Genomic DNA, 25815 nt, shown 5'->3' on the forward strand with positions numbered 1-25815 from the left:
GTTTCTCACGAGCAATAAAATTGGACGTCCGGCATTAAAACAGTCGCGTTTAATTATCCAAATATTTGAAATAATCCTGCATCCTTTGGTACAGAGTCTCTCACTTTATCGCCACCCCTCCTTCCCCCCCACCAAGAGTTCCTCTCCGTATTTACTTTCTCCTCTTCTTTCCTCCACCCGCCGCCGTCTACATCTCCACTTTCGTCTCACCTCCCTACATCCCACTCCCCCTCCCAAAACTTCACCCCCTCCTCCTCCTCACTATCCATTTTTGGTTCCTCTGCCCCTCACCCGCGCGTGGAGGGGGCGAGGGGTGGAAGTCGGCGCGTTGGGGGGGGGGATGATAGTCGGGAGGCATAGGTGGGGCTTAGGAAACCACATTCTCATACCCCCCACCATCCAAAAGAACCCACACCCCCGTTCCACCCTTCCTCTCCCTCCTCCCTAGGAGTTACCGGAGGAGGGGGTATGCGCTGCCCCTCGTTACCCCTACTTTAAACTTCACATGCCGCTCCCCCTTCACCCTTTCGGAAGGTGGAACCGCCCCCTCCCCCTCCTTGAATCTTATGCTCACCCTTTCCTCTTTTCGTGGAAGGGGGGAAAACCCCCCACTCTCCTCACACGTCTTCTAGGATTAGGTGGGAGTATCACCCCCACCAATCCCCCCGCCTCACCTACTCCCTCCATCGCGCCCGTCCCCCGCTCTCCGGACCCCCACATCATTGCCCATACCCCCCACACTTCCCTACCTCGCCCCCCAACCCCCGTAATTCCCACCTCTCCTCCCACCCCCTCTCCCCCCGTTCCATATGCGTGAGCGCTTGTGTCCGCGTGTGATCTAGCCCGTGTGGTCCCACGGCTCTTCTTTCCGGCGATCTCTTCAGTGCGAGCGGGGCAAGTGAGGAGGGCTGTGCGCCACGATCCTTCACTAAAGCGTGTTTTTAAACCGAACGTCTCCGCCGCTACTCATCCTATTCCACAAGGTAAGGATACAGATTACGTTCCCCGCGCGGCTCCGCTTGGCCATCTCCGTCGACCCCTGAAGTCCTGGATGCTGTGGACCTTACCTCCGAATACGAGCTTACAACCCCCAGGCGAGAGGTCCCCTTTTTTTCCCAATTTTCATCGCCACCGCCTTAGATCATTCCCCAACACCACACGCCTAATTCCATCCTACTTCCTCTGTCCAATCCAAAATCCGCGTCCTATCTTATTATCCGCGAGTGAGTTATCATTTCTTCTCAGCAGATAAAACGTTAATGCATCTCAGCAGAAGACAGCTGACAGGGGTTTTCAGGCCGTGCGAATTTTGGTAGCCAATCTTCGATACAAGTATGCCAACGGATGTGATATCTAGTGCTGATGAGGATAGCTTGCTTTTCTGTACGTACGAGAGCAAGTAATTTTTTTTTTATCGGAGGTGATTTGGATGTAAGCGTAAAAGTTGGACGTCATTTGCTGAAAGCCGTGTGATTTGTGTATTTGCTAATCATTTGAAACCAAAAGCCGGTGAATACTCCTCAACGGATTTCTACATTAGAAATTTGGAAACTTGGTTTGTGACTGTTGCCGTCTGCGGAATTGTGATAAATTACATTTGGACATAGTGTTGAAGTGACGGTAGGGCGTAATCGGAAATGACAAGAGAGAGGTGACATCCGTAAAATGATGCCATTGTGTCCTGGGATATCAAGAAATCTGCGGATCTCAAACAAGGATGGCGGATTTTGATGGATATGAATTTGCGGCGATCGACTGAGATATTATTTTACCTGCGGACGTGTTCAGACGATTACTTCCATCAGAAAATATCATCATGAGCAAGAAATGAAGACAGCAAACGTATTTGCCAAATCTCTTTTGGATTGTGTGGAAAGATCCTTTCGGGTTCCAAATTTTTCCGCCTCGTTTATTTTCCTGGGAAACAAAACATTCTTAGATTTCACTCAAACGTGGCATCCGAACGGAATGCTGTGCATTTTTGGAAGTATGCTGCCATTGGACGGTGATATTTTATACTTTGAACCGCAACGCGCATGCGTGGATACCATTTCGCTGATCGCGGCACGAGTGAGCTCACGCAAGACTAGATCCTGAAGATGCGAGGTCGTTCCACTTTGGTCTCGTTAAGATGTGAATATGACACCAAGGTATCTCCAATTCATGGAAACTTGATATCTCACCGGATCAACACTCTCACGAACATTATCGAATCCATAGCGTGGAGATCTTTTGTAATGACGAAAAATATTGAGAACATGTATGTTTTACAATGCAAGACAGTCCTCTGGTGTGAATATTTACCTTTCCTAATGCACATTGGAAACAAATTTAACCTCAACTGGAGAACTCGAAAAAATTAAAGCGGGTTTTACTTCATCATTTCTAATTATCACGGGTCTCTGAGCTCTGGGAGCATTCGTATTCGTAATAATCATTTAATTACCACTTACTCTGGACACGCATGAATACATAATTTTTGTGGAAGATAAAAATATCCAATAATCTCCATAGACCAGTTTTAATTCACTTTTAAACACCTGGACACGCATGAATACATAATTTTTCTGGAAGATAAAAATATCCAATAATCTCCATAGACCAGTTTTAATTCACTTTTTAAACACCTAATGCTCGCAAAATTTTCAGTATTTTGCATTACATAATTCTCCATCGTTAAACTTATTGCATCTGGAAAATATAATTTTAATTGTAAGACTAGCTTTTTGCAACGTGACCAACACATAAAAAAAGTGGACAAGGAAAAAAGGATTGGAACTTAGAGCATTATTCGGGGATTAAACCTGCCGAAAAATTACTTCAAAGTCGAAACACGACCTCCGTGCACTTTCCTTTTGCATTCAGACAAAAATGCACCTGTTACTCTAAGCGCAGTCGGATCGTACCCTCCGTTCACCCATTTGACCTCACCCCTCCTCCTACCTCCACCTCCTCCCCACCTTCAACTCGCCCTCCTCCGCCCTCCTCCTCCACATCACTATATTCAATTTTCCGGGTATCGCGCATGCGCGGGTTTCGTGAGGAAACAAAATCCCGCGGCGGTTATTTTTAAACTTGCCTCGGAAGGGAAAAAGAAGATCCAGGTCGGGCGGTGGGGGCGCCGGGGCCTCCGGTTTGGAGCCCCACGTCTCCGCCGCTCAAAGCTGCGCGTGAAAACAACGTCGCTCTAGGACCTTAATCGCTTTTGGGTCACTTTGGTGAGATTTTATTTTGAGGAGGGGGGGGGGCTAACACCCGTGGAAGGAATGTGTTTTTTTTCAGCACATCGGCAAAAATACGTCGCCATTCAAACCCATTACCTGATGGGAAATCACGAGATGAGCCATCCAGAACGAGCCAGCCTTATCGATGTGATTATTTTGATTGGATTTTAAACTAACCCATGTACACATTCGGGGTTGAAGATTGGTGGTGGCATAACAGTTCCTTTCATTTTCAACCGAAGGGTCATATTCTTTTATAACAAATTTTTTGCAGATTGAGTTTCAATGCCGACGACATATCGTTTCGTTCGTGAAATTTTGTTTTTTTTTAAATGCGCTCAAGAGCTAACTGTTGTGGTAATATTGCAACAGGTTCTGATTTACGAAACTTAACAATACATTTGGGTGCGATTTTGAGACGGCGTCACCAAGAGAAGAGTCATTCCTTTAGGAAAATTATTTGCGACCGTGTGAGCTTGCCGTCTCGGAAAATTGTTTCGCTTTATTTGATTGTAAAGTAGAAAGAATCGTGTGGGAGGGACGTTCTTCGGGTATCACTCCCACCTCTCCCGGGTCCACTTCGCTAACGCGAAGAGGCAGCGGATCCCTGCGGTCCGGGTGCGACCAACGCTTCGGACGTGGACGCTCTTTCCCTGGCGATAGACTTTTGAGAGTTGCGTGATTTCGGTTCCAGAAGGCGTTGGTGGAGCCTCTGGCAGTGACCAAAAGTAGAGCGTGGAGGAGAGCGATATGGGTCGAGTACGATATTTATAGGAGACCCCGGGCAAGGGAGATGAGGCGGTCGGCTGCGGAGGAAGGGAGCGCGGGCGGTTAGGGAGGTGATGCGGGAGGGGGGAGCGGTGAAGAAGCGCGGGGAGGGGAGGGGTTACTTGTCGCGAGAAACAGGGGCGTAACCGAGGTATTTAGATTGCGAGGACCAGAGTTGTTCTATTGTCTCTAACAGTGCCGAGGGATTACTCAATGATCCCTACTTCAGGGGAATGGCCCATGTATTTTTTATTTCATCACGGATTAAGGCACGAGTGGTTGGAATTTCACGCTACGTAAAATGAGGACATAACGAAGAGTGGATTTTGCAGATTTGTCGAGCAAACAGTTTTCTTACTTCATAAGAAATATGCGGACTGAAAATGTGGACGTTAAACATAATATGAGATGAATATAATTTGAAGTCTCAGACCTAAATAATTGTGCAAAAACTACGCACTTTTGATAAAAAATAACACGGTTAATTCATTATAAAAAATTAAATGAATAAAAAGACAGCACTAGGCTGAAAAATTGTATCACTCGTTTAGTTTAATGCAGTGTTATTCACCAGTCAGTTTTTGTTATTTCTCTTATTAGGTCTAATATCCACCGATGTATATTCAACCATATTAACATTACGTTAACACTGCATCAATAAGAAAAATCACATGCCATCAACATCTGTAAAAGATATTACGTTTATACGATATTAAATTTAAGATATGTATTAATACCGCACATTTAAGTTGACAAAGTTTGCATTTTGTGTGCCATTTTAAAAGTAAACGATATTTTTATTTGTTTCCGGTAACTGCCATGTAACTGCTAATATCTTATTAAATTACGGAGTTCCAAGCATGAAATATTGAATACTTTAGTCACTGTTTCATAGCTATACTGTTAGCTATGACCCAGGCAGTAATATAAATATACGAAAGTATATTTCATTAGTGAGACTAGAGTTGACATACGGTCATAAGACGTTTGAATAAACGTCTAAATTCAGAATGGGACCACTAGTTTCTTTGTACGGCCCGACAGAAGTTTGTTGTAACAATAAAATCACATAATTTGGATTTTTAGGTTTTCACTTCTCTGATTTTATTTCAAAGTAGAATTTTTGTTAAATGCAGTTATGAATCAATATCCTTACTATCACAGATCGAATGAAATGTTAGACTTGTTAGAGGTAGGAGCATGATTTTATTAAATACTTGAGGAAATTCAACTTATACTTAATTTGAAATAATTTGAAGTAGAAATCAAATTTTACATGCTCTTTGCTGGCTCTGGGATAAAGGAGTTGTTGGCCAAGATTTTTTTCTAAAGCTCATGAATCACAGTCACCGAAAATTTGTCTCTCGAGAGTTAAAACAGTTGTGGAGGTTTATTGCAGCGAGAAAATAAAATTTTACTCATTGATTGATTGGAAAATATGATAAGGGCATAGGATCTTAAAGTCGCCGGAAGGAAATGGGAACAGATACCCTTTTAACTCTGTATGCCACACACAAAACAACTCATTGTTAATTTGGGAGATCATGTATTTGGGTCACAATCGAGTCAATGACTGTCAATTGATGAACTTCCAAATATATATGTTACAATTTTTCTCATATTTTGTCAATTAAGTATGATAACATATTACCGGTAATTGTAGTGGTTGACTACATCTTTGCCGTAAAAAGATATTTGTAGATTTTGTACGATCCCATAGTGGCAATAATAGTAATGTTTAAGTATTTTCAATCTTCAGTATAAGCTTACATCGGGTAGAACGTTGACAACCAAAGGAGTAATAACAATGGGTTGATTCTAAGGAGCCATCTCGAAGAAGTGTAGGGAATTTGCTTTGGATACCAACTAAAATAGCTGGCTGCTAGAAACATCATTTCAAATCAACTGTTTGCGGATATAGCTACAGAGTTATCGAACCATAACATCGTATTGACCATTTCATCAACTGTTGAATTAAAACAAGTAAAAAGTTGGAATATGTGCAACTATAGTTGCTGTAAAGCTAAAACAGTCAAAAACATTAACTTTAAGTGAATTTCTTTTCAACATGAAAGTCGTGGCCAGAAAGATACCTTAATATTTTGACCACTGCGGGATAAAAATAAATGGAGATATTTTTGTAGCAAACTGTGTGTTATATCCTTATGCGTGAAGTTTAACTCGCTAATTTATTGATCCTTGGAAGGTGCCAATGGAAAATATATGAATGTTTAGCTAAATTTGTAGTAGTCAATTCGTGACTCGTGATAAAATAAATAATTTTTTTAAAGTTTCATCCTAGTTATATGATGAATATGCTGATTTAAATGTTCGATGTCAAATGTCAAAAAGCTCGAAAATAAGGAATGAAAGGTATATGAAACAATTATTCCTAGAGAATTTTATTACCTACAATAGGAAATGCTTCATTCATAAATAAATTTTTCAGATATGCATCCAAATAACCTTTTTAACGTGTTGTTATGATATATTTTTGGCGTTACGCTAAAATCTCATACATTATAAATTTTAGTTTATGGTGTACATCCTAAGAGAAAATAAATTTAAAAAAATGTATTTTTCATTTAATTGTGATGATGGAATATGAGTGCAATGTAACATATCATTTTTTTGTCCCTGCGGTCATATTTCGTCCCCAAGAAAGCGAAGTTAAATGTGGAGATGTTATACGGCTAAAAGTTTTGCCAAAATGTAATAGTTATATGTGATGTGCAGCACCTGGCCGGTCTTGCGGAAAGATGACTCATTTGAGCAAGGACGAATGATTTTCAATCGCCGCTTAATCCACTCCCGCGACGTGTGCCAAGAAATGCTTGGGTTTCCTCGAGAAGAACCTTGGCAAAATAGGAAAGGGCGCGGCCGTCCGAGTAACCGGATACTTTGCACAAACGTGTGGCATTTTGTTCATCCGAAGGGAGTAAGTGCCAAGCACTCTCTGAAGGTTGAACTGCTTTCACTTGGTTATTTAGGAGTACCGACATGGTGGAATTTTAGCTTCCAGCGGCTTGGATTACGGAAAAATTAACTTGTTGGCCCTATGCAACTACTTCGAGAAGCGAATAGAAAGGTCGCTTCCCAGGCAGCTACATTCCTGAAAACAGTTTACATTAAGTATCAGATCACTCCATATTTGCTACTTATCGCAGTCGGTCCTTATGGAATGTGTTATGTACCATTTATGCTGCAAAACGATTTCTCCGAAACCGAGTGTTTCTCAAAACTAATAAATGTTCGATTCGTTTGATGGTCTGCTCGAAAGCGAGTCAAAGTGGTTTCATTGAGTGCATCGTGGCGCCAAGTAGCCATTACCTCCATCTTCTGCCACTCATCTTTGATGCTCTTCATTTTTCTCCACGACGATTCAGTTTATGTTTGCGTGAAGTCAAATGGATTAAATGGCTTTCAAAATGGGTTCCCCCAAGTTCCAATCACTCATATAATGATGAATGGGAAATGATGAGAGAGAAATAAATGAGACGTATCCGACACATCTGGAGCAACGGCCGATGATATGGCTTGAGAAATATGTCCAATATCACACTCAACGTATTTTAGAGAAGCTCTTGAAGAAAAAGATGTGGAAATAAACACACTTTTCGTCTGAATCGTATTGCTAAGCATAGAAAACTTCTCTACTTGAACTATTCATAGCTCATCGAGAAATTTGTAAGGATTTAATGTGTTTGAGTTTTCAGTAATGTTATATGCAAGGTAAAACACAACTACAAATGGCACGCTGTGAGTGGATGAGTGAAATACAGGGGATATTAATTTTTGATCGGGCAGACGTCACGGGAATATCGGTACAATATTTCCTCGCTACCAGGTGAAGGTCTTCGCGAAGTACTCCATCCTGTAAATATTTTTTAGGGAATTATCGTGAAAAGAAATTTTACTTATGACTTTCGCGGGTGGTAGCGCATATAATTTTAATAATGACCCTTGTAGCGTATGGCTACCTCCCCTCAGATCCTAATAATACAACCAATTTTTTTTTTAATTTACACGGTTTTTAGTTGAAAATCTATGCAGGAAAATGACATTAATAGACCGTTTCTTTTTCTAAACCTCTTTAAGGTGATATTGTAAAAACATACCCCTCGAGAGTTCTCTGAACTATTAAAAACGTTTGTAGAAAAAGAAATCTGTGTACTGAGATTGTGACGAATGATGTAGCTAATCCTACATGTCTTCTTAATTAACCTTCCTTATGGTAAAAAATAGCTTTCCCCCGCGGCTAATAATGCTTTTTGTACACCAGGAGAAAGGAATTAGCAAGTTGGATTTGGAGTTGATAACCCTCTAGGTGAAATGAAATCATTGGAGTTCATTTGCATAAGAATTGGCCAAAGTTAAAATTAAATTTTCGATTTTTTTGCATTCATAAAACACGAGAAAAGATCTTTTATTTTTAATACCCTTTCGTGATTTCATATCCAGTCTGTTCCTGAGAAAAATCTTGAATCATTTCATAAAACGGATCTCAATTCAATCTTATTGCTACACTGTGTTGAGATAATGTCTGTGTTTACTTAAAAGGATTTTAAGTTTTTGCCAACATTTTAAAAAGCAAGCATCTTATTGCCCACGTATATACTAATTTATTCACTTTTACTGATTCATTTTTTCCCAGGTCCACTTTATAAGCGGGTGGGAGTTTGATTTGAGTTAGCAAAGCAGAAGTAAACAAACCGTCACCATGGACGCAATCAAGAAGAAGATGCAGGCGATGAAGCTGGAGAAGGACAATGCCATGGACAAGGCAGACACCTGCGAGGGCCAGGCCAAGGATGCGAACGGACGCGCAGACAAGGTACTGGAGGGCGTAGAACCCTGGACTCATTGAGACTCATGGAGCGTGCTTTATTGTATTCACCTCAATTTTTTACTTTACTATTATTGCTTAAATATTATTATGTGTTTCGGAATGTGAATGGAACATTTTGACGCTCCGCAATAAGAATATTTCAACAACATTCATAAATTCAAATAGTTTTGTTAAACAATTTTAATTAGCTACTGGGGTGATAAGGGACCACGTATATTTCGGTGAATGTACGATACTTGAAAACAAATGGTTTATCTTTAAGGTGGAGGTCGTTGTTTAGAAAAAAGAATTTATTAAATGGATAAATATAAATGCAGTGATGGCCATGATTAATTATTTCGAAGAGTGTCAGGAATGAAAAACACAAAATAATTGGAATGCATTTGTATTTCAAAGTATTGAAAGTTGTTAATAGCCGTAGGAGATATTTTAGAAACCATTGGATGAAAGCTAGATTATCATTGACTATTTGTGATGGAGCGTTGTCAAGTACTCACGGAGTGTAATTGCCAATTAAAAATAGTAATAGATCTTTATCAAGGTTAAAATTTAGTATTTATCTGAAAAGGTATCCAATGCGAAAGCATACGTGTGTAAATACTTATTTTACACACGTATGCTTTAAATCTGTAAGTGGAGAAGGCTGTATATAGTGTTAATTTTAAAGAGTAATGAGTTTTTTAAGGAAATATAATATCCTGAAAATTATTGCCTAAGAGTGGCTGAGTGAATCAAAAGTCTTGCCGAATTACTCTATCTTATGAATACGATTGTATATTGATGTAAACAATAGTCCAGAAGCTCTCATTTAGAGTTTGTTTTCAGAATGAATGGTACGGCAGAATTTTTACAAAAATGAGTACGGTCAATCTCAAACTATTATTGTCACCAATATTTAGTATATTGTGTTTTGGATCACTTGGCTGTCGTAGATAGAAATAAATACCCTAGAGTCAAAAAAATATTTAAAAAAGTAAAATTACGTAACTAAACATTGAAGTTACAATTTTATGGCAGTCAATGGATGCCTTTACTCATTGGGATGTAAAATCTTCTCACTACTGAAAGATAAAATGCATATATTTTCAAAAACAATGATTTACTGTAATTTAGCCGATATAAATATGTGTTTTTGAAGATATGGTATTTAGTTAAGTCATTTATATACTTGAGCGTTTTGAACTATCCGATACTACAATTGTTGGGAATGTTGGCGTTTAAGAAAGCTATTTCAATCTATATTCTCAGTTAAAAACTAGCTTTCGATTTGCTTCTGAGGAAATATCAATCTATTAATCGAAAAGGAACGATCGAATCTCTGGCGAGCAAGGTATCAAAATACATTTCATGCTATTTTTAAGAGTATTGAACTAAACTGAGCGTTCGACGTTTAATAAATCTAAAATCTGAACTTTTGGAGAATGATATTTAAATGCCATCTACTCTCTACTCCGTATTAAGTTACTCTCAAATGATTGAAATTTATGCATTCATGGAGACTGCTGCATCTCTGTAATTTAAAAAATAAGGAACATATAAATTACAGATTCAGGTGTGATGTGGTGGAACTGTTCCATAATGACAGAGACAAAAACTCTTGCAATTTTCCACTTCGTATTAAGCATTAATATTAAGTGGCAAATTGCAATTGTTTTCGTCCCTATTATTAATGAAGAACATATTTCAGAAACATATTCCTGGAACACATCACATATTTTAATTGCGTTCTTTCGACGATCCCATTATATGATAAGAATTAGTTACAAAATAGTTGATCAATTTCTATAGTTAAAATATTTTTCTGAATGAGTGAATGGAACATGCTAAAAGCAATGTCGTATGTATGATCGCTTTAATGATTCTTAATGAAATTTCTACTAAAGAGAAGGCCAATTTAATGTCATGTGACAGTTAAAAAATTCCAAGTATCTGCAAAACTTCTTTCTATTTATTTGATAATTTTTTGAAAAAATTTAGAAAAAGAGAGGCAAAGTTTTAAAGCACGTCGTTACATTTTAGCTTCTGCATGTTGATGTAATTAAACTTGGGCGTAGTTGAAATTTCACATATTATTTTCCTTATAGGTCCTCGAGGAGGTGGCAGATCTCAAGAAGAAGCTGACGCAGGTTGAGACTGACCTTAAGACCAACAAGGAGAACCTTATCCAAGCTAACAAGGACCTGGAAGAGAAGGAGAAGGCCCTGCAGAATGTAGGTTCTATTGAAAACCTCAGCATCTCATGCCCTTGTCTGCCCTCCAGCCGAGCACTTAATAAGTATAAGGACTTAAAGCTGATAGAGCTATCCCTCAGACATAACCTCCCACTAACACACACAAATAAACCTTTTCATTATTCCCTATGGATTAGCTTGGTCAAGATGTCTGGCCATTGTTCTTGGATAATCTGGGAAACTCTGCGTTGACCTCAATAATTCATTCGCTCTAGTTCAACTGGAGAAAATATGTGGGACTTCGATGAGATTTTACCCATTAATTTGAGGAATGCATGCAACGGCTTCAAGGACTAATTTTAATGTTAGTATTTCAAATAATCTCTCGATACATTTATGAATCTGCTTTCAAAGTGGCAACCTTAGGTGTTGGTTCAAACATTAGTTAATTTAAAGGCAACATAAATGACTTTGGGCATCATTCACATGTATAAAAAATGCCTTTATAAATGCTGACACATAAGAAAATCATGTTTGAACAAGATATTTGCTCTAGTCGGGAATATGATACAATGCGATTAGTCTTTATTTGAATCCTGTGCATTTGGATTCTGAAGGTGAGTTTTTGGCTTTGTCTTGAAAAAATAAAAATAACTTGGGTATTTCGTGGGAGATTTGTTATTTCTGGGATAATCTTATTTTAATAAAAGGTTTGACGTAATATTTAAGTTGCCAGGAAAAGAAAATCTCCAAAATCTCAAAATAATATGGTTTCTGGGAGGTCATTAGTATTTTTCTTCTGTGAGTATTGTTGAATCAACTAATGCTGCATTAATTTAGCCCAAGAACAATGAAATAGCTCACTTAACAACATTTTTGTAGGTATTTAATTTTTCTGGACAGATTTTTCCAATTTTTGTCTGAGAAACACTTCAAATAATATTTCATATTGTTCCTTAAACGAAATTAACATGATAACGTAAGTTTTAGTTTTATTAAAGCTTTCAGCCAACATTTTTCTGCCAGAGGAGTTAAATAAAGTTATTAGTCAACTTAAGCAGTGGGAAACAAATCACTAGTGAATCACAAAATATTCATTATGACCGCAAACATTGTTTAAGCTACTTCCGCGAATTAGATCCATTACAACCGTTTAGAGAAGATATTATATAGTTTGATGAAAAAAAACTCGGTGAAAATATATTTTGCAATTCTGACGGCGGCAAATATTATTAAGAAAAACATCATGGCGTGCTGTATTGTATCAAACCAAATTTCGATGACTATTAAGCGCTCGCTGAGGGATTTATCGGGTTTTTTTAATCTCATCTCGTTTCCCGATCTCATGCCTGGAGCCATCCATGGCTAGTGGGGGTCGGCAAGGACCGGGCCATCGCCTGCCGACCACGTTACACATGTCCCGCCGCGCGGTGCTTCTGTGAAACGTCATGACGCCCGGAATAGAAGCAGGGAAGCCTCGTACGAATTCCTCCGTCTCCCCACCCTCCGTGACACACACACACACACACACACAGCGTTTTTCCTTTCCGTCTTCTTCCTCCATTCCTCGAGGGCGGCCCGCTCCCCGATGCGGGAATAAGCCACCGCACGCCTTCTCTCCTCACTTTTCCCATCAGAAATAACCTCGCGGCCTCGAAGCTTACAGCGCCACTCGTGTGGAATCGAGCAGTCCTCGTGCTGCCACCTGAAAGCAGGTCGCGAAACAAACACGGAACTTGCGGATACTTTTTCATTCTCTTTGATTTTTGACGCACGCGATCCGGTTTACCGAGACCAAGATGGATGACACTTCCGAATACCTCACGCTGCTTGCGATTCAATGGCCAGCTAATATCGCCCAAAAAAAGTGTCTCGGATTGAAAAAGCCATTTACACTTTACGGGTCGCCAAAATTTGTGTTAGCCTTCTACTAGTATCGTTCACTTGAGCGCTAATAATGTTCTGGTGCAATGACATCTAAAGCACTGGGATATTCTGTCTCGTTCTCCGACGCGCAAAATCGTGTCAGCAAACCCATAGGCGATAAACCAGAATCCTAAAGCCACTTTGAATACTGGCAGCCATTAGTAGAGATGGCGAGCGTGAGAGAGTGTTTCAGTGAGGTAGAGTGTTTTGGAATTAGACCTCTACACTTAGCATATTAAATACTTGCTGGAAATTATGGCATCACCAAATTTTCCTTCCGAAGTCTTCCCAAGGGATCAACCACCCTGAATGTTGACTGTTCGCTGCGGAAAAGCTGGTAAACCTCAAGTCGTAACGTCCTCAGCTACCCTCGCCACATCTGGAGGTCCATAAAATTAATTGAGGCCTTACTAATGCGGAGAAAATAGACTCTAGTCTCATTTCATTTCCCAGATGGATATAAAATTAAAATAAGTGGCTCCTATTAGCCGTTTAACCATGTAACGATTAGGAAAACAATCAATTGACTATCATATAATAAAAGAAATGATTATTGATTAAAAATTTTTCATGATATTAAAATGAATAAATTTAAATTTAGCTGGGATTTTGGGACGTTTATATTCTCTTCAGCAAGAGCTGAGGATAGTTTATCGAAAATAGGTGACCGAAGTTCGTGAAATCATTAGGAAATGCGATTTCTATTACTAAGTCAAGAAGAGGAATCCCGAATGTTCTTATTAACCCAAAAGTAAGGGTGTAAAAATAAAAAAAAGTATAAAAATAATTTATAGAAGTCTCCTGATTTGCAAACGTGCTAAAAGTATTCAAAAGATATTTTCTTCAAATAAAACGTTGAAAGGAAAAATTCCCAACCAAATTTTACTCCCTGATTAAACAACAAACCTTTCGTGCTACTACTAAAAACAAGTGTTCCTTTAATAAACAAGCATTAACCACTAAGTGGTGAAGAATTGTGGAAATGGATAAATTTAAAATTAACTTAACTTGAGACAAATATTGGATTTTTTATAATATATTATAAAATTTAAAATAAGGAAATGAAATAATAGTAACTTTGTGTTCCTACAAAAAATTTATTACGATACGACTCCGGTTTCAACAACTTCGGTCATCTTCAGGTAGAACCCGGGTTTCGACGTTGAACGTCGGAACCCGGCTCGTATTGTACTTAATTTTCTGTGGAATCAAAAAGTTAGCATTTTTTCATCCATCTTGGATGGAAACAACTACCATATAAATATTTTATTACTCCTAACAAAACACAAAATCCATCATCCTATTCTATATCAGGTCCCTCTTCATCTCTGAGTACTTCCTTCCTCCCTTCATCCCGTCCAACATACCTATCCTGTTCCTTGCCTTTCCTCGTTTGCCTAACATTCTGCCCTCTATTACAGTCTTCAGCATCCCACTGCCGGTCAATAACCCCTTCATCCACTTTTCCTGCCCCCATTGGATTTCTCCCAACAAACCCCGCCTCTTCGCCCACCATACCCAGTACTTCCTCATTTTTTTCCTACTCTGTCCATTTCACCTCCTCCATTCTCCTCCACACCCACATTTCAAAAGCCTCCAATCTACTTTTAACCTCCTACTTCAATTACCACTTTTCTGCGCCATACATGTATATATACATATCAAGATGTCACAATGTTCTCAGGCTCCTTTAACTGCAATACCGTTGTAATTTTCATCCAAGTTTTGCAACCTCACTGTCATTTTCAGGGTAATATGTGCCCTTTTCTGTCTATAGTGAATTTCACCCTATAAAAAAATGGTGGGTATGTTTTTGAATACATAAATCCATTGTAGGCCGAGAGCGAAATGGCAGCACTCAACCGTAAGGTCCAGCTCATTGAGGAGGACTTGGAAAGGTCTGAGGAGCGATCTGGAACTGCCCTTACCAAGCTGGCCGAGGCATCTGAAGCTGCTGACGAATCTCAGCGGTAAGTTGAAATATTTCACTCGAGTTTTTTTGGAATTTGAAGAGGAGGCGATTTTATGCCGGTGAGAAAAATCTGTGGGAAATTATTGACATTGAAGACGTTGGATTTTGGTCTTGGTGCATATTAAGTACAGGTTTTCGGAAGCTGATCCAACTCTCTGGATGGTGGATCCCACTGAACTGTTATATGTCTACAAAATGTTCAAAAGAACAAAATTTTAACTCGATTCTATTCATGCAAACTATCAATCTATTATGTTTAAAATATTTCTGAATTATTTGAATTAATTAAAGGTAAATTGTGTCTTATGATAATTAATTCCTACAAATGGCACAATAGATGATTATAGGTAATTAATACCCGAAATAAACTTAAAATAACAGCTTTCTGGTGCAACTTACCAATAAACCAAGATGCCAGACAGATAGGGTTAATTTTGGTTATAATTGAAAATTTTAAAATATTATGTATTACAAACTAATCCCATTTTTTGTTGGAAGAAGCTTAAAAAATGTTTATTAGCCACTTGATAAATAGGTGTCATGAAATTCCAGATGGGTCATGAAATGAATACCTAATGAAACCTTATCTCGATTATAGACTTCAGTGTCTCAAATAATGTATCACTGACATTTTTATTATTGTTTCAAATTATATATTCATCATACCAATCATCGCATGTAAATCTATTTGAAAAATGAAACATTTGTATGAGATCATGTCCAGGTTATATGGACATGTATGTCAGGGTTATGCTTAAGATTTTTAATGGAATTGAACTTTCTTCATGCTTGCATATGAATTATTGCTAAAGTAAATAACACCTTGACCTCGGGAATCCTAAGGAAAGGAAGTGATTTGATGTCTCGGCAAAGTGTCCCAGGGAAATAGCTCTGGAATTTTGAAGGAACATGGTATTGATTTCATGTAATAGAGTCAGTAGGTCAGTAGGGCTCCAAGAGATTTTTACAATCTGGCCCGTAAAACATCGCCTTGGATAACATTTGACTCTCACCCTTTCACATTTATTTATACTACATATTATCTGTTGAATTCCGTGTTTAAAATTTATTATTAGAAAAAACACATAGGTTCTGCCATGCACTGACAATTTTAGTTCCAAAATTCTGCATGAGAAGTTTCAGATTTAAATTATCTCGCAATTAATACTCTGTTAAATAATTGGCAAGTAATACTCTGTTGAATAATTGTCTTACACTATGGCGTGGTTCACCTCAGCTATAAAAAGCTTTCATTATCAAGGCTTATATTATACTATTACAATAGTTTCATTTCATGAGGGAGCTAATGTTCCGAAATCTTTTTCAAAGGTAAGCGTTCAGGTTAATTCTTGATAAGTTGGAATTTCATAAATGACTTCAAGTTGGCTTGTTTTTCTTGAAACTGCCGCATATTTAGCTTGAAATAATACCAACAATCTATACTTAAAGGGAAGGGTCTAGAAAAGGTTACCTGGTGGCACTCACTCATGTCCTTATGGCCACACACTATTTTGTTGTTGTAGGAGAAGGGAGTTATTTTGATCGCCAAAAGTGTGAAGGTTGATATGAAAACTTGGAAAAATAAAATCAAATTTATTACCCTTGTTACTTCTTGCTACGCAGTATGTGCAAGGTGTTGGAGAACAGGAGCCAGCAGGATGAGGAGAGAATGGACCAACTGACGAACCAGCTGAAGGAAGCACGACTGTTGGCTGAGGACGCTGACGGAAAGTCCGACGAGGTGAGTGACCATGAAAAACACCAACAAACAGATATAATTCAATTACTCTGCCCTTAAGGGCTGAGGGACAGTTGAAATAATTTGCTTCAATACCTCACGTTGATTACGAAAGAAATACATCAACCATAACATGCACACAGATTTTTTAAATATCTATGCAACAAAGAAATTAGATAGTTAATGCTTATAGTATCATACCAATTAAGTTTTTTAATCACAAAATGCATTTTATGATAAGTAAGGGTGAGATTAAGAACAAGGATTTATTCAAGGTTGTCGTCACATCATGAGGGAATTCTAAAGGACCATGGCCTACACAGGCACTTAAGAAAGTTCCCAATTACTTGCACGAACGGATTAAATTAATACTTGAGTCGAAACAAATTCATCATTAGCATTCCCAAAAAACATTGTATTCATTGTAAGAGCGCCATTTTGAATATATTTTACTCCCTCGGACCCTGACTGCCCTAAAACTCAAGGCTCTAATATTTGCCGTAAAAGAAGGGAGCATCGTCTGTACCCTTTTGTGACATCGTCTAAGAATCCATGGAACCGATTATTTATTTATTCCCACCGCACCTTTTTCTTTGCAAAATATTAATGCTTATACCTATTTGACCTCTGATAATCATATAAATGCATGTAATAACGACTATCTTCACGTTGTTCCCTTTTGGGATAAACACCTTCAAGAAAAACGTGATATCAAGTTACGAAAGGAAATTTCTTTCAGACACCATTCAGTGTGAATTCATTCTTAAATGTTCTTGTAAACATATCTGTTCTTGAAAATTGTATTACTGTTCGCTATGAGATGCTCAAAGGCCACGTTTACTCAAGAACTTGCCAACCTTCGTCTCCAATTCAAACGGTTAACTCTTCTCTCAATTACTGGTTTGGTTAACTGACTCAATGAACCCTGTCAATATGGCAAAACAAGCTTATAAAACTTCACTTGCTTCCTACCGAAGCTTCCAATTGACATTATTTCGCTTGTAAAAAATCCTCTACTTGTTCAATTATTTTACCATTTACTCTCGCCGTGTAGCCAACAAAACTAATTTCTTGAGACTACTCAGGACCATATGTTTTCTTATATGATTATTTATGACAAAGTTAAATCCCCTCTTCTTTTTTTGAATTTTATTTTTATCATCAATGGAAAACTAAAATGCCATAGATGTGAAGTCACATGTTAATGTATATTAGCCTTGAATAATTTGACTACGTATATTTTTCGACATTTTCACACAAATATAGAAATTCACTACTACTTACAATTTCTATCCACTTAATCCGTTATGTCTCACCCAGGATATTTATGAGTTAATGTATTTCATTTGATAATATCTTCAAAATTTATTCGGCATGTTACTGATTAGACCAGGGAAGTCATTTCCATTTCGTCTGGGATTTTTTCAATCACAATTCCGTTTCTCGACCAAGAATATAAAAAAATGTTTTTTACTCCATGATGAATCTTAACCCCCACTCAAAATACTTCTCTTCGCTGGTCACTAGGTTTCACGGAAGCTGGCCTTCGTTGAAGACGAGCTGGAAGTCGCTGAGGACCGTGTCAAGTCCGGAGACTCGTAAGTTGGCTATATCAAGAACTGCAGCGAAATCTTGTTGAACGAAGTACGATCCTGCAAAAAAGCGTTCTAACTTCTCATATCCCAACACCCTCACTCAATCACACAGAAGTATAAAGAATATCAGACAGATAAGCGTCTTCATTCCGGCGAAATTGAGACCATAAGGTCATTCTTCCATTTAACCAGTAGCATTGCGGTCACCATAGTCACGTGTTCCCTGTGCGAAATAATCAATCTAGCGCATTCATGCTCTGCCACTTTATAAATATTTCGTTACCACGCTTACATAGGACTGCAGAATAGGAGTCACATTTCATGACCATCACTACTCATAATGTGATTTTGCACCAATGTTTTTTTGATAACTGTACTGTGAACGTCATAAAAATGGCACAACAGCCCATTCATAGCAGACGTATGGCCAGTACATGACAATTTACTATCGACCCGCCTAATGTATATTCGTTTTGAGAAGTGCGGTAGCTCTTTGAGGACGTTGGGATTAGATCCATATGGAAAATATTATCAATCATAGTATAGAGCAGCCTTAGTGGATAAATATGGTTATGATAAGATTGAATTTATCATTATTTTGCGTCAGGTCTGGAGTTGGGATCATTAGCTTCAGGAAATGGAAACAATATTTAAATTATTGAGAGAATTTGGAGCGGATGAGTTCACCTTAAATTGAACGTGCCATATTTCCACGTGGCATAGCTTTACATGGTTTAAAGATTACGTATTTCAGTGTGTGGCTCTATTTGGAGATGGGGGGGTTGGGTTGGGGAGAGATGTTGGAAGTGGAAGAGGTTTAGTTATGTCGTGAGTTGAGTTTGGGATGGGTCGGCTTAAGCAGAGGGTTGATTCGTTAGGGGATGGATTTAATTAGGAGTGGTCTGTTTTTTGGGGAGGGATTTTGTTGGGGTTTGGTTTGGGGGTCATGCTCCAAGAGGTTTCGCAAATTTCCTCGCAAATATTTGGTCACTGATGCCTTGTTTGCATAACCAATTTATCCAAGGTGGTAAGAAACGTTGGGAGTCATACGGGTAGTCCCGTGGGTCTGAATCACTCCTAGCAATGCATTCAATATAGTGGAGGGGACAATTCAAGAGGGCATTTATCACGTTCTCACAATTACATGATGGTCTTTCATGAGTTTTAATAATCGAGATTTATTTCCTTTTAATTCACTTCATCAATGATAGCCTGAAAGAGTCACCTATAAAGTATTTCGCAAAGGTACTGTTATCCACATGAGAATAGAGTACTGTCCTTCAGTTGGTGACCAGAGTACTTGCCAGTGGTTGAAATTCCTACCGAGATCAGAACGTATTACGGTTTGCTTTACTAATGCCTACAATTGGAACCAATTACACGCGTAAGAACCTAGGAGTGCGAATAAGGAGAAACGATGATTACTGCTAGAGTGATATTGGTTTGATATCATTGGAGTTTGTGGAAATATACTTTTATGCCTAAAGCTTGCTCGTGGAGAATGTTTGTGAGTTATCCTGGCTTGGATGGAATGTTTTCAAATGGTCGAGCCGGCCGCTAATGGAGCGGCGTGAACCTATCCCTGAAATCGGCGCACGTGTCGAGAGTCTTGGTTCCCGTATACGTTGCCGGGGGGGCGTTAACCTCGAGAAAACGCGACGCCTGGGGAATAATGGCGGATGATTCACGTGTCTCTGGATGTGGGTCATCTCGACATGCAACCTCCGATGCCGTGCATACCCCTTGACTTTCCAGAACTCGTCTCATGTCGCATCGCGCGAAACTCACCCGAATGATCTCCGAGATGCTGATGCTTACATTCTCATTACAGAAAGATCATGGAGCTTGAGGAAGAGCTGAAGGTCGTCGGAAACAGCTTGAAGTCCTTGGAAGTGTCAGAAGAGAAGGTAAGGTTTGACTTTATTTTTAACGAACAGTTTTCGAGCGACTTGGCTTAACCTCCGTGAATCCCTCAGTCGCGCGGAGCTCTCGCTGGTTTATCCGATGGAGAAGGAGTCTAGTCCGCTCTTGGCCACAGTTACATTATTGCAGTTTTGAAAATGTTGCTCAAAATTAAATTAAGTGTTATTTATCACAGGGGTGGGGGGAGCTGCTTTAAAGTTATAACTTTTCTCGCTCTCTTTGATTACGGCCTCATTTTAATTGGTTCTACTGCTCCTATTTCATTCGATTAATCTGAAGAACTCTTCCTCCAATTCACCTAGCGCCTCCTTGGGACACTAAGAAACATTATCCTTTGAAATAACTCGTAGAAATTCAAGGCATATGTTACAACTTTTTCGTGTAACTTTTACTGTGCCCTTCGAACAAGGTTCTCTAATTTATTAGTATAAGTAGTGGGTCCAAAACATCAATTTGTAATGGAATAATGAACCTGTGCATACACTTGTGAAAGATTACTTATTCTGCATTAAATATATGCCATTTTAATCCATCAAAAGGGTGAAACTGATACATATTAATTTGTCCAGATTCTTGACTAAAATTTGGGAAAATTCATGAATATGCATTGCTGATGAGAAGTGATATCTTCTTTTGCATCAAATAGTTATGCGCTACGTCGACAGTTTACGTTTCTTATAATCACGATCGCATTACTTATGGACGCCTTTTGATTGCCTACTCTAATGCTTTAGGCGTATGGGTTTCCATAAAGGCCATAGGGCACGTAATATAGAAGGGATGTAATTCTATAGCCAGTATATGATAAGAGGGGAAATCTTATAATGATATTTTGATTAAAAAAGAGAGTCATGAACTTTGTTGGTCGAAATATCGACTTCGGATACCATTTCTGCCTTCATTATATATTGAGTATTGCAATCGGCATTTCGAATTAGTAGCGATTCATGTGGACCGTGTTTAGATCCGCTTTAGACGTTTCTTTGAATCGCTCATGCATCTTTTTACTCCAAGAAATATGTAAACGGAATTCGAAGTACACCAAGATTATTTTTTTAATTTATGAAATATTAAATTTATCTATTTCTTCCCCAGGCCAACCAAAGAGTAGAGGAGTACAAGAAGCAGATAAAGAGCTTGACCGTTAAGCTAAAGGAGGTGAGTACCCCGAAAAGGTTATAATTTCTTTGAAAGAATTCCCATCTTCATGTTTTATCAGCGTATAAATTCAATTCTTAAAATATTCTTTGCTCTGCTATCTGGATCAATTGATTTAAAATTTCAATCAAAATGTAATTTCTCGTAAATTAAGTTCTGGATATATTTTTCTGTTATGCCCCTTTTCTCTTTTCCTATCAATGTCAAAAATAGAATTAATCATTTTAAAATTGGGAAAACTGACGTATCCCGCGAATATTTAATTTGGCCACTTGCCTCCCTAGTGTTATCAACTTTTGATTCCCAGCTTGTTAATCGAAAACCCCATGAATATTATCAATGTGAATCTGTAAATTCGAATCTATGTCCATTATCCTCCTCCAGGCTGAGGCACGAGCTGAATTTGCTGAGAAATCTGTCAAGAAGCTACAGAAGGAGGTTGACAGGCTTGAAGGTAAAGCTTCGAATATTTTCAGATCATGTCGCCAATCTATCTGTTCGATTTTCAAAGTAACTTCAACCTTCTTAAGCGGCAATTTACACTTGGACGCGATATTGCATTACAATGAATTTTTCACGCGAATTCATTGAAACGGTGACCTATTTTGTAGGATCATTTTTGTCATACTGCATTCTGTTCACCGTAGCGCTTGACATTTTTTTGCACTGCAGTCGTAAATACTCTCGAAGTAGATTGTCTGTATAGACAGTTACTAATATTTTTTTTATATCCATAACTGGATTGTACAAGTCTCTTAATTAGATATTTTTTTCGCAAAAGTAAATAGATGCTAGGAATATCTGTCGTCCTAGTTGGTTCATTTGTCATACTTTGCTTTTTGTAGACAAAATCTATGTAACTAACAGTCGGTCAACTTAAAAACATTTGCTATTATTTTTAGCTAAGTGGATTTACATTTTTAACCTCAAGAGACTAGTATATTTGAATTACATACCGCTGAAATAGCATTAAAATTTGTTTCGCCACTCGGTACTTAATTTTTTATTTGATTTGAATCTTATAACTTGAGATTTGCACCTCATTTTTCATTATATTTTATTTTTTTTGACATAAAATCTAATTGTTAAATAAGCAATTTTGCCTCTGTGATTTCAGTATTGTGGCATATTTTATCATCTTAACATACCGTTAATTTTGCATGAAAATTGTAAAAATTAATTTAATTAGCGTGTATAAGTTTCATTGCTGTAGCTTAGTTACGTTAGTGTTATGTGCTATTAATGTTTAGTTGCAATGTTAGTGCTGCTGTCCAATGTCCTTTTTGTGCTTATGGCAAACATTAAACTGGTGCGTGGCTGATGTAACTTGAATGGCCAAAGTTTTTTTTTGATAATACTGAAAGTAAAACGCATTCTTGTAGCAAAATACGTTCAATGGCCGCATTATCAGCTTTTATTTAGTAATTTATACATTAATATAACAAAAAAAGCAGCCGCTTTGCTTTGTCAATTGCCAACTAAAAGGCGGTTAATAAGAATGCCTGATTTGCACTTAACAATTTCTCATTGAACGAGTCAAGTTTCATTTATTATTTTTCCTGCAAAAAAAAAATGATTTCAAAAGTTATTTTCATTAAGTTTTTTATTTCCAATGAAAAACAATGGGAATTGCCATGGCTCATACGGAATGTCGTTTTTGCTAACCACTGCCTTCCTGTTCCTTGCAGACGATCTGTTCCATGAGAAGGAGAAATACAAGGCAATCTGTGATGACTTGGACCAGACCTTCTCTGAACTCACTGGCTATTAAAAAAACACATACTTCACCATCTGCAAGACCTTCTTCCACTTTCTTCCATTTCCTGTCTGTCTGCTCTGCTTTGCCACACTTCTTTACCTTATTTATCGCTGAAGGACTGGAGGGGGTAGTTATTGGACGGGGTGTTCACCTATTAGTCGCAATACCATGAGCATCTGTTTCCATGGGGGTGATGTGTGATGTTGGTCTCATTAATAATATTGAATGGCAATTATAATCAATAATAATAATAATCACCACTATAACATTACACAGCAACATTAATTCCTGCAGCCATAACCGCTACCAATCACCGCAACAACCAAAAGCCAAGCACAACCATCAAACAAATTGTTTTTTTTCTTTAATGAGGCTGCCTGTGACATTATGAGTATTTGTGGTGTGCTACAAAATAATAATGGTAATGAGGCAAAAAAAAGGCTTTAACAACACTTTTTTCTTTACCATTCCGCCATGAAAGTATATATATGTATGTGTGTATATATATATATATATATATATATATATATATATATATATATATATATATATATATATATACCCATCTTCTTCTGCTAACAGCCTGGTTCTCCTTGCGAGGAGTGCTCGGTACACCCACCTGGCGGAACTTTCATGTCATCCCAAACACTCACAAAACGATGTTCGATTGTTCCTTTTCCACAGATGAGTTGGGTATCAACAAGGATAGATACAAGTCGCTGGCCGATGAAATGGATCAGACTTTTGCTGAGTTAGCCGGATATTAAGAGAGACAGATAATATTCACTAATATCCAAGGAAGAAATGGAAGATAAGGAGAGCATATTGAGTAGTCGCTCTGTCTGTATCATTGAAACGAAAATAAACATCTTTAAGGCACCAGTAAAACATCCATCATGGTGCATGTAAAAAGGTCAACAACATTTTCCTTTTTTATTGTGAAACATTTTTTTTCGAGCCTCTTCTGTTCTTGCCATTTTTAATTTATCTTTTTAAAAGAATAAATGTTAATACATAATGGTTTCGGGTTTTTTGTCCATAATAGCTGTTGTGTTCTACAGTATCTTTTTTTGTCGTTGGTAAATAATGTGTTACCACAGTGCCTATTCAATATGTCTTTGCGCACGACACTGCATCGAGTTTCTCTCCTTTTTCTTATTTCTGCTGGCGCACAGAAGAGGTACTCAAAAGCCTACGAACCCAAACGACATCTTGGTATAATGTTTTCAGGAGAGAAAATTGTTATCTCGGATTCTGGCAATAAAAACCTTTGGAAGAACTTTATATGTGGGGTAACTTCATTGTAAACTTGATTTCCTCCACATCAGGGGCGCTTAATACAACAAGGTATGATGACTAGAACAATGGAGATGAGCTTCGACCGAGCTTTAGCAAATAATAAATTCTAAGTAAGGTGAGTGTGGCATTTGCTGTTTAAAGAAAGCAGTGCGTAGGAATGAGAGATTTTTTTTCTAATAGACGATTTTTTTCAAGTCTGTATATAATGATGACATTTATTTTTCTTAGTTTATGATGATTTTATTGTTATGCGGGAGAGTGTCGGGAGAGGCGCATATTTTTCGTGAGTTTTTAAATTTATGTGGATTTCGTTGATTGTGAAATATTTGTAAAGTTGCTTGATTGAAAAAATACAATTTATCAGTAATGACGTCGTTTTGATTTGTAGAAATAGTGAATGAGCCAGTCACCATATGATATTTGGAAAAGAAGGAAAAGGAATTTTATTGACCACAAGATTGGCTGAAATATATCTCCACTTGAAGAGATATGAAGTATTTAACCTTTAATGAAATCACTTTCTACAGCGCATAGATGATTTTTTATGGATATCTTTGACATAGATAACTGTTATTAATAAGTTGGAAACTTACCTGTAGCTATCTTCAATGTCATCCAACATGATGTCTGTTTTAATTAATTTAAGTACATAATTAAGTATAAATATAGATTAGCCAGATGATAGTAAAGGATGAAACTAAAAAGTTAAACTACATTTTTTCTCCGGTTGAGTGGACGAGTTTCGGTAAGATAGATATGATAATTTTCGTCCTGATTTTTAAAACAGGTTTGCATTGAAGGTGATATTAAGACAAAAACCGTACAGACATGCAACAAGAGACATTGTAAACTACGTAAGGTTTTTCCATTGTCCTGAGTAAGAAGCACGCTCATCTCCTTGTTGAAGAGAATTCTGAAATTCTTTGAAACTTATATTCCTTTCGGCTACACTCTCAACTTTCAACTCCGCAAGAAGCACCAATTACGCACTCAGCGTAAAAATCTTCCATCCGGTAAGTAAACGGTTAATGTGTATCTTGTATATGTACTCTAAATTTTACTCTCAATTGTTTTGGTGAAACGGGAACCAGGGGATACTTAAAATGTAGTATAACCGTGAAAACTTCTGTAGTTGGAATGCGGTTGAGAGAGGTTTTTCATGCCATTAATTACATTGTTAATTTATGAGAAATTGGGTGAATTTTGACTGATTGAATGATGATAATTAAGAAAGAGTTTTAAGTTAAACCCAAGAAGTGACATGGGAATACGGTATCCGGAATTACATTGAGTATGAAAACTCAGAAGGCCGAAGGCAGGTGACAGTAATAGAAGGCAATGTTGTTCATTTGGTGAGGTTTTTTAGTGGACGGTTATTTTCCAGGAAGTAAAAAACGTAGTTTTATCAATTCGTAAACTTTTAATGATATGGG

The 25815-nt window shown here is 37.9% G+C and overlaps 1 protein-coding gene across 2 annotated transcripts; it reads left to right on the top strand.

The window, feature by feature from the left end:
• Positions 1-842: 842 nt before the first annotated feature.
• On the top strand, positions 843-24367 carry Tm2 (tropomyosin 2). Of its 2 annotated transcripts, none has more exons than XM_071593901.1 (10): positions 843-983; positions 8647-8826; positions 10926-11051; positions 14775-14908; positions 16534-16651; positions 18176-18246; positions 20075-20150; positions 21262-21324; positions 21709-21778; positions 23768-24367. In XM_071593901.1, exons 2-10 carry the CDS (start codon positions 8713-8715, stop codon positions 23848-23850), a joined length of 855 nt encoding a protein of 284 aa, XP_071450002.1. In that variant the 5' UTR covers positions 843-983; positions 8647-8712; the 3' UTR covers positions 23851-24367. The 2 variants fall into 2 exon arrangements, with proteins under 2 accessions (XP_071450002.1, XP_071450001.1); XM_071593900.1 differs by having other exon boundaries at positions 844-983; positions 23013-24367.
• The last annotated feature ends 1448 nt before the right edge of the window (positions 24368-25815 follow it).

The sequence above is a fragment of the Hetaerina americana genome, unplaced genomic scaffold (assembly GCF_022747635.1).
Source record: "Hetaerina americana unplaced genomic scaffold, ioHetAmer1.1.p SCAF_6, whole genome shotgun sequence".
NCBI classification, from domain to species: domain Eukaryota; kingdom Metazoa; phylum Arthropoda; class Insecta; order Odonata; family Calopterygidae; genus Hetaerina; species Hetaerina americana.